General features: G+C 39.7%; 1 protein-coding gene across 3 annotated transcripts in view; it reads left to right on the top strand.

The window, feature by feature from the left end:
* Window positions 1-9,647, top strand: part of LARP4B (La ribonucleoprotein 4B) — a 58,067-nt gene that overhangs the window by 31,392 nt on the left and 17,028 nt on the right. For all 3 annotated transcript variants that reach the window (XM_065627826.1, XM_065627825.1, XM_065627824.1), the window contains 7 exons: window positions 26-173; window positions 359-520; window positions 2,668-2,749; window positions 3,625-3,761; window positions 7,028-7,131; window positions 8,661-8,771; window positions 9,260-9,313. In XM_065627826.1, the coding sequence (XP_065483898.1) occupies window positions 26-173; window positions 359-520; window positions 2,668-2,749; window positions 3,625-3,761; window positions 7,028-7,131; window positions 8,661-8,771; window positions 9,260-9,313 (798 nt within the window). The remainder of the gene's footprint in view (window positions 1-25; window positions 174-358; window positions 521-2,667; window positions 2,750-3,624; window positions 3,762-7,027; window positions 7,132-8,660; window positions 8,772-9,259; window positions 9,314-9,647) is intronic.

Here is a 9,647-nt window from a genome sequence, read left to right as displayed (position 1 = left end):
TAATCAAATAACTTTCTTTTTGTAGGAGTCAACCAAGGTTTCAGAGTTAAATCCTAATGCAAAGGTGTGGGGAAATCATATGTTACACTTGGAAGCAAGTGGTGCCACTGACGGTAGCGTGAGCAAAGCGTGGGAAGAAATACCCGACCAACCTCCAGATTCTTGTAAAGAAGGTATGAATAAGAGTTTCTAGCTGTTGCTCAAGCGAAAGGTAAAATTCAGTGCAGAACTTTCTCAATTTTAATTTCCTGTTGAAAAAAAGAATGCAAATATGTAAGCAACTTCAGATTTAGTTTTAACTGTGATGTTGCTGTGATCAGAAGGAATGTTTTTTGAGCGTTTGTCATCTCTGCTGCAGGACTGGATGCCAGTGGTGATGGTGACAAAAAGCATCAGAATGCAGTGCTGACAGAGCTGCAGGAGCCGCCACCAGCTGTTCCGGTGTCAGACCAGACAGATATGAACCCTTTGGCACTCGATCATTCTGAGTATGACTCTATGCATGAAACCACCCAGACAGGTAAGGGAAAGCTAGTATTTGCTTGGACTTCATTTAAAAACGAAACAAAACACCACACTGTATTTTGATTCGAACAGTGAGCATCCACTTATTTTTTTTTAACTACAACAAAGCAAACAAACCAGCAAAACTAAACCGCTTTTTTTGTTCAATATATGCATTCTGTAAACAGATCCCAAAAAATCCTGTGTCTCTTGCTCTCAGCCCTAGATACTGCACAGACTTGATAATAAGTTCTGGATATAGCTGAACATTGTTTTCTGAAATGTTATTCTGAATGCAAGGCCCCAGTGTAGACATTTACATTTAGATACCTACCTGTCTAAGCTGTGTGTTCCTAGTTGGGTCAAGTGCTGAGATGCAATTCACATTCCATTTGTGTCTCAAGTAGTAATGTTAATGTGTTGGAAGATCAGTCTTGTACTTAAAATGCTAAAATTAGCAACAATTTAGCCGAACTTCTTTGCATTCTTTTGAAATGAACTTTCATTATTTTTTTTCAGTGTAACTGTTGGTAGGTGTAGTCTATACCAGATGGCATGTTTTAAGAAACTTTTGGGAAATAGCATAGAGATTGTTTTTCACTGAAAGGAACAGAAGGTCTGCAGGGTGCCTTTACGCTTCCTGCTTGAACTGAGATGAGGGATGGGAAAAAGAGGAAAATGTCCTGGGTGTTTTTGAGATTCATGAGGTCTGGTCCTTGCTCACTGAGCTTGGCTGATTTTATTACATGTATTTTAAATGACCAGTATAGCAGCTATGATAGTTGGAAATCGAGACAATTGAAATCAGACGCAGTTGCACCATCACCTTTGTTGAAAACTGAAAGTTCTCTGTGATTTCTCTACTTAAGGGTATTATCAGGGAATACTAAATAATAACTGACTGGCAAACAGAAAAGTTATACTAATGGTGCTGAGCACTCTAGAAGGGAACAGTGTTCCTCAGCTTAGTGTTAGAACTTGTCAGCATGTCCTTTATGTACCCAAAATAATTAATTTTTGTTAGCAAGAGTCAAATAGTGTTGTAAAGCAGCTGAACAGCAGATCAGATCTGTTCTGCTTGATGAATAGTAACGTAGGTGGTCCCAACTCTGAAATCTGATTTTTTTTTTTTTTTTTAATTGTTATTTTTTTAAATACATATAATTTTGGTCTTTGCTAGGTTTTGGGCAAGGAAGAAAGAGGAGATGCGGAAGGAGAATAGTGATTAGTACGTGAGATGTGTATTTCTCAGGTGTTGGCATCAGAATAGAACACATGAAGGACAAAACAGTGGGAGGAAATTAAAAGTTCCTTTAGGAAGAAGAGGTGAAGGAGAGCTGAACAAAAGGATGAAAGTTACTGAAGAAGGGAAGGGTATAGATGGTAATAGTGTGAAATACTTTCAAAAAAACCTAATTTACATTTATGTAACATCTTACTAAATGTTTTATAAATCTCTAAAAGCCACACTAAACTTCTGATCTTTAAACAGTTCTCCCATTGACACAATTAGTTTACCCTCAACTGACTGCAACATACTGGGTCTAAACTAAAATGAATATGAAATTAGTGTTTTCCATGTGGTAATTCTAAAACTTCCAGGTATAAGAAATTTATTCTTCCTTTTTAACCAAGAGATTGTTAATTGATCACACATCTGTTAATTGATTGGATATCTGCTGATATTTCATAACTACATTTTTTAAACTCTCCTTTCTGAATTAGTGTGGGAATAATTTAGAGAGAGGCCAGAAGTACAAAGTGCCTTTGTTTCTCGCTTGCCATATTAGTCAGCTGCATTAGTCAGGGATCTGTCAGATAGAAATTGGTTTGTTTCCTAAGACTGGAAGACAGACACATGAGTTAAGTCGGTTCAGTATTTACCTTGAGAAGTGTTTGTAGCTGCTCTTTGAAAACTGCTTCGAATTTTTATTGATTTGGAGAACAGAGGTGAACGAGTGAAGTCAGACATGGTTTTTCTTTTCTGTCTTAGTGTTTCTGTAGAATTTTGGTGCATGGTGAACTAATACACAATGAACATTTATTGAATTTGAGTATTTGTTACTAGTTATACAGCCAGTAATAGACATGATGGTCTGATTAAAGTATGTGTTGTGTAATATAGCAGAAGTAAATTTTAAACATATGTGTTTTAATTATTAGGTGGAAACGAACAGTTGCAGCCAGAAGGTCAGGAAGATTTACGAGAATTACTGAAAAAAACACTGGAATTCTGTTTATCTAGGTATGTATATACCTAAATGTAGCAAACTGGTGGATAACAAGATACAGTACCTAATGTGGTTCTCAGCTGCCACTTAAAATTGAGTGGAAAGGATGAGAATTTGGCTAATGTAACACACAAATTCCATAGTATCATATTGATATACCTTTTAAAGCTTACATGAAACTTCTGGGCCTAAAACATGAACTAGCAAATATTTTGGTTTGAAATGAGAGGTAGTTATAAGCAACTACAGATTAGGTGAATTTTTGACTGATACTGTTTTTTTGCAAATTTAAACTGAGTAAATGAAACCATTTGGTAATCTTTGAGCTAATGATTTCAAAATTTGCGTTGATACTAAGTGTGATTTTTTTTGTATGTGCATCTGTAGATTCCTTTGTATTTTGAGGGTCAATTGAAAAAAGAAATTAAGGGCTCTGAGTCATATGTGTTCCTGTATAGACTGATGCAAATTGTCAAAGCAATTTACTTGTACTTAATTATTCTCTGTGCTTATGTCTAGATAAAAACATCCTAAACGTGTCTTAATAACCTAGAACAATTCCTAGTCTGTATACTCACGCATAACCAGTTGCAGTCAGTGGTCATTTAAAGTAATAAACTCCCAACAGTATTACATGTTTGTGGGGGGTAATGTGCTTCCTGAACAGGAAGATGCCAATGCTGTTGCGTGAAGGAAAAAAAAGAAGACATTTTAATGTTTTCTGCCAAGTGAGATACAGTAGGTGAATGGACTGGGGAGTTGGTGAAAATGCTGAAAATTAAATGTAGTGTAGGAATCTGCGTTTTACTATGTGATGAGTTTTTGTCTCAAGTTTATTGGCAAAAGTTACATCTGTGACATTTTCCTATCTTTTTTCCTGTCCCAACAGAGAAAATCTTGCCAGTGACATGTACCTTATATCACAGATGGACAGCGATCAGTATGTGCCAATAATGACAGTAGCAAACCTTGATCATGTCAAGAAACTTAGTACTGATATGGATTTGATTGTCGAAGTGCTGAGATGTAAGTAAAAATCCTTCAGTGCTTGAAAGCATTTTAATTATTGCCATAAAACTATTATTCTGAATTTTCAATCTCTCTTCCTTTCTTTGTTATGTATTGCAATACAATGCTATCCATTTTCTGTAAAGCATTAAATAGAGCAAGCAGCTTCCAGTTTAGATCATCACAATGCTTCACATTTGAGATATTGAGTATTTATCTGCGTATATGAGAATAATTTGACTTTAAATTGTGGGACGTGGTGGGATAACTCTCATGACTGGCAGATCACAGTGGATGGATATAGGCTGTTTTGTAAAGACAGGCAGGGAAGAAGAGGAGGAGGAGACATGCTCTACATTAAGAACCTTGAATGTATAGGAGTCAACTATGGTGACTGTGGAATCGCCTCTGGGTCAGGATCAGAGGGGTCATCTCCAAGAGGGATCTTACAGTAGACATCCGCCTCATACTCCAAACCAAGACAATAAGGCCAGCACAGCAATGTTTGAGTCACTCAGGTGAGCTTTGGGTCAATGGAACCTGGTTCTGATTGGTGGCTTCAAGTACCCAGACATTTGTTGGAAGAACAATACAGCAGCTCAGATGCTGTCCATCAAGCTCCTGGAATATGTAGAGGACTGTCTTCTCATACAAGCACTAGATGTGCCACCCAGTAAGGAGGCACTGCTGGACTTGCTGCTCACAAGTCGAGAGAACCTGCTTTGTAGTATCTCAGTTATGGTCTTGGCTGCAGGAATGACAATATTGTGGAGTTTGGTATCCTGCTGAGCCCACTGAGGGTTAGTACGAAGACAAAGGTTTTACATTTTAGAAGAACAAGCTTCAGCTCATTCAGAGCTCAGGTGGGGAGAGGTTCTGTGGGAAGCTTCCCTGGAGGATAAAGGAGCTAGCGAGTGCTGGGAGTTCTTCAAGAACACTCTCTTAGAAGCACAAAACCAGTTCATCCCCTTTAAAGATGAGGGAAGTAGGCAGAACAAGAGACCCCTTTGGCTTAACTGCAAGCTTCTGCATCTGCTCAAAACCAAAAGAGAGGCGTACCAGAGGTGGAAAAGTGGATGAGTGCCCATTGAGAACTATAAGGGCATTTCCAGGGTGTGCAGATATTCAGTTAGAAAAGCAAAAGCCCAGCTGAAGTTGAAACTGGCACAAGCTGTCAAAAACTGAGAGGGATCTTCAAGTACTTAAACAAGAAGCAGAAACAGAAAGAAAATATTGGCCTGCTGTTAAACGGCAGAGGTGAATTAGTCACCAACAATGCTGAAAAGGCAGAGCTGCTCAGCACTGTTCTCACCTCTATTTTTAGCAGCGCTGTTGGGCCCTAGGCCTTAGGGACAGAAATCCGGGTTAACACTAACGCAGACCCACTGTCGGTGAGGGAGGAGTGTGTAAGGGAACTATTAATGTTGCAAGAGCTCAGCTGCTACAAATCAATGGGCCCTGAGAATTATACACCCGAGGGTGTTAAGGGCTGACATCACTGGGAGGTCACTCTCCATAATCTTTGAGAAGTCATGGGGTTGGGGGATGTGCCAGAAGACTGGAAGAAGGCTAATATCACTCCCCCAACTATAAGGTGGGCTTAAATGAGGATCCATATAGGCCCACCAGTCTTACTTCAGTCCCTGGGGAGGATATGGAACGAATCCTCCTGGGGAAACCACAAGGCAGTTGAAGCACGTGATTGGGAATAGCCAGCACAGATTCTCCGGGGCAAGTCGTGCTTGACAAACCTGATCACTTGCTATGACAGAGCAATACGCTTGGTTGATGTTGGGAGAGCGGTGGATTTTGTCTACTTGGATTTCTCAAAGGCTTTCAATATGGTTTCTCATGGCCTTCTCCTAGGGACACTGACACATCATGGTCTAGACAAGTGGTCTGTGTGGTGGGTGGGGAACTGGCTGACAGGCTGTACCCAGAGGATGGTGGGAAATGGCTGCTTTTCAAACTGCCAACCTGTCACAAGTGGGATGCTTCAGGAATCAGTATTTGGCCCAACACTGTTTGATATCTGCATAAGTGGTCTGGATGATGGGATCAAGTGTACCCTGATGAAGTGTGCCAATGACACCAAACTTGAGTGGGGAAGTGGACACTTTGGAAGGGAGAGGTGCCCTGCAGGATGACCTGGATAGGCCAGAAGAGTTGGGCTAGCAAGAACCTTATGAAGTTCAACAAGAACAAGTGTAAGTTACTATACCTGGGAAAACAATCCAGGAGTGCAGCACAGGCTGGGATCTACCCGGCTGGGGAGCAGCTCTATGGAAAGGGACCTGGGGGTCCAGGTGGACAATAAGCTCGGTACGAGTGACCAGTGCGCTTCTGCTGCAGTGATGAAAGCCAACAGGATGCTGGGCTGCATGAGCAAGGGCATCACCAGCAGAGACAAACCATTATCCCATTTCACTCAGTGCTTGTCAGGCCACACCTGGAATCCTGTGTTCAGTTTTGGGCCCCACTATACAAAAAAAAATGTGGACATGCTGGAGAGAGAGTCCAGAGAAGGGCCACAAGGGTGATCAAAGGACTGGGAAGTCACCATATGAGGAAAGGCTGAGAGAACTGGGTTTGTTCAGCCTTGAGAAAAGAAAGCTTCGGGGAGACAGTGTTCCAGTATTTAAAGGGTGGCTACAAAGAAGATGGAGACTCCTCTTTTATAAGGAGTCCCATGGAAAAGATGAGGGGAAATTGGGCACAAGTTACTTCTGGGGAGATGGATTGGACACAAGAGGGAAGTTTTTCACAATGCAGACAGTCAGCCATTGAGATGATCTCCCCAAGGATGTGGTGGATTCTCCAACACTGGACATGTTTAAGATTCATCTGGACAGGGTGCTGGGCCGTCTTCTCCAGACTGTGTTTTTGTCAAGAAAGGTTGCACCAGATCATCCTTGAGGTCCCTTCCAACCTGGTGTTCTGTGATTCTATGATTAAATTCTCAGAAAAGGCTACTAGAAGTTACCAGTAAGCTAAGAATCAAAAGAGATGACTTGATGTGTGCCTTAGAACAAAAGCTAATGAATTGGGATTTTCTAGGCTGGAAGAGTAGGAACAGTGTTGAGATTTTAAGGAATATGTCTACCCAGATTCAAATGTTAGAAAGTATTCTAGGTCATCTTCTGATTGTTTCTTGATGGTCAAAAATATTTGAAGTTTAGCACAAAAAGCTTTGCATTGTAAAACTGTGTCCACAGCATCTCTTGCAGTGCAAAGCTATTATGATTGCTGACAGCTAAAATACATCTTTGTCTTTTCTCTCTTAGCGTTGCCTTTAGTCCAAGTGGATGAGAAGGGAGAAAAAGTTAGGCCAAATCAGAATCGCTGCATTGTGATTTTACGTGAAGTACCTGAATCGACCCCCATTGAAGTAAGTTCAGTAAACAATGGTTTTCACTTAGGATTTGGAAGTTAGATTTCTTCCAGATTTCAGTAAGCATATCACATTACTTACTACACTGTTAGTGAGTTTCTAATGTTTCTAAATGTTTCTAAACACTGCGCCTTAAAGCTTCCTAGTAAAGTAGTTAAATCTTTGCAAACATTTCCATAATGCTGAGGGCAGAGGTGTCAACAAGTCGCTAAGGTTCTCCTCTGGCTTGTGAAATGCGTATGAGAGTGGAGAACTTGATTCTTTGACAGATCTTCAAAGAATAACTCTGTAGCTGGGACTACGACTAATGGAAAGACCAGGAAAAAATGTTTGCCCATAGCTTAAACCATCTTGAATCTTCAAAAAGAAGGCACAGATTCTTGATGATGGGTAGATATTTTAATTTCCCTTATTTAGTTTTACAAAGAAGAATAAAGGTTTTGGAAGAATTGCTCTTCTTGATAGTCTTCATTAAAAAAAAATACTACAATTAAAAAACTACAAAGAAGTGAGTGGCCTTAATAAACAGGCGCATGAAACAAAGTGCTAGAAGGAATTGGAGGGAAGATGTTAGGTGTGCTATATACATAGCTTAAAAATATCAGCTACTTTATTTTCCTAAATGAAATGTAGCCTTTCAAAGACTGCCTAGCTTTTAATATTATAGATTTTTTTTTTCCTGTTATCTCTGTGTCAGGTTGGATATATTAGCAGTGGGTAGTTGCTCTTAAATGCTTAAGAACAATGAAGTTCTGAGGAGCCTTTATTTTCAAAAAAGGTGATCTGAAGTAATTTATGCATTATGTATTAAATTTGCCAGACTGGAAAATCTAAATTTAACCAGCCAGATTTAATAGGATACATTTCCTGGCCTAGCACGGTCAGGCTTTTAGGCAGCAAAGTTCCAAAATACTGTAAGGCTTCCCAATTTGCTTTGCTTTCTGACGCTTCTTGCCTCGAATCTGTGACAAAAATAAATAACATACAAATGCATTAAAACAAATATAAAGTCCAGGGTGTGGGGTTTTTTTTTCCTGTAGAAACTAGTGGATTGTTTCTGAAGTAACATAAACCCTGTTTCAGCTATGTTAATCTGTAGACACTTGAGTTGAAGTGTACCTCCAGGCTTCTGCTGGAATGGCAGGGTTCTCCTATCCCACGCAGTATGAATACGGTTTCATCTGGTTCCATGGTTTTGGGGACAGGGGAGAAAAAGGCATTTTTCTGCACTCGATGCCAAATTTAGGCATCTCTCTATGGCCTAAATAGCTTATCTCTCCTGGTTTAAAAGGAGCAGCTACTTCTACTTGCAGTTTGGCCTTGGACAGTGCTTGTTTGAGTTCCTTCGAGTTAATGAGGAGATTGGAGAGAGCTAACACTGCTGCAGGTGTTCAGAAGTTCTCAGTTCTCTTTTGTAAGCCTGAAAGTGCTTTTTATCTTTTTTGTACCTGGAGTTCCAGAGTCCTGCACTTTAATTGTTTCTCCCACCCTTTTCTCTTCCTTCCTGTCAAAACCACTTTCCTTAGGAGGTTGAAGCACTTTTCAAAGGAGATAATTTGCCTAAGTTTATCAACTGTGAGTTTGCCTATAACGACAATTGGTTCATTACATTTGAATCAGAAGCCGATGCACAGCAGGTAACAGTATTTTTTTTTGAAGCATTTTAGGACATAACAGTAGAAGGTGGGATGAGGGTGGATTGACAGGTTGTAAACTGTATTACAAACGTGTAACAATTTAAAAAGAAAAATTCCCAAATCTCTAAAACTGGTCATGTTTCCACTTAGCTAATATCCAGTTATTAGTCCTATTAAACATAACCCTGTGAGAGTTTTATCTTGTTCACATATCCTGGCATCATGGCCAAGATATAGTTTTTTGTACTAACAACACTGATATTTTGGATGATACATTGAAATATTTCAGTTGTAAGACTTAAAATCTTGTTTTAATGCTACTAAAGCACTTATGCAATGATAACTTAAATCTTGCTGAGTGTGGATTACATCTGAGGATTTTCTGTAGTCTAGCAGACACTTTGAGAATTACTGTTAGGCCTAGCCTGTCAAAATTGTTTCCTTTGTTTAAATTATATTTGACAAATTTTATGATTGCTTTTTTAAAGGCTTACAGATACCTTAGAGAAGAAGTGAAAACTTTCCAAGGAAAACCAATTAAGGTAAATAGAGCTTTATGTTTGGGGGGTGGGGAGCATGTGTGAATATGTTCTGCTTTTTGTGGGGCTCACTGTTTTCTAATATAAATTTAAGTGGTCCAATCTCAGCAGCTATTTGACCTAGAGATGGGCTATTTCACTTGTCCTTTTCCTCCTTTCTGGCAGTGCTATATCTATCCCAGCATCAGGCAGCAGGGAAGCATTCAGCTGTTCCTGCCGCCCTTGAAGGAGAAAGCAGTGACTGACAGGTGTCCTGTAAAAGTTTGAGAGCTGCTGGTTTTGAACCATCCTGATGTAATTTGAAAAGGCTGCTGTAATCAATAATGTAATCTCCTTT

The sequence above is a fragment of the Caloenas nicobarica genome, chromosome 2 (genome assembly GCF_036013445.1).
Source record: "Caloenas nicobarica isolate bCalNic1 chromosome 2, bCalNic1.hap1, whole genome shotgun sequence".
In the NCBI taxonomy this organism is placed as follows: Eukaryota; Metazoa; Chordata; class Aves; order Columbiformes; family Columbidae; genus Caloenas; species Caloenas nicobarica.
The sequence above is the reverse complement of the archived record's forward strand: the minus strand, read 5'-3'. Positions and strand labels throughout refer to the sequence as shown.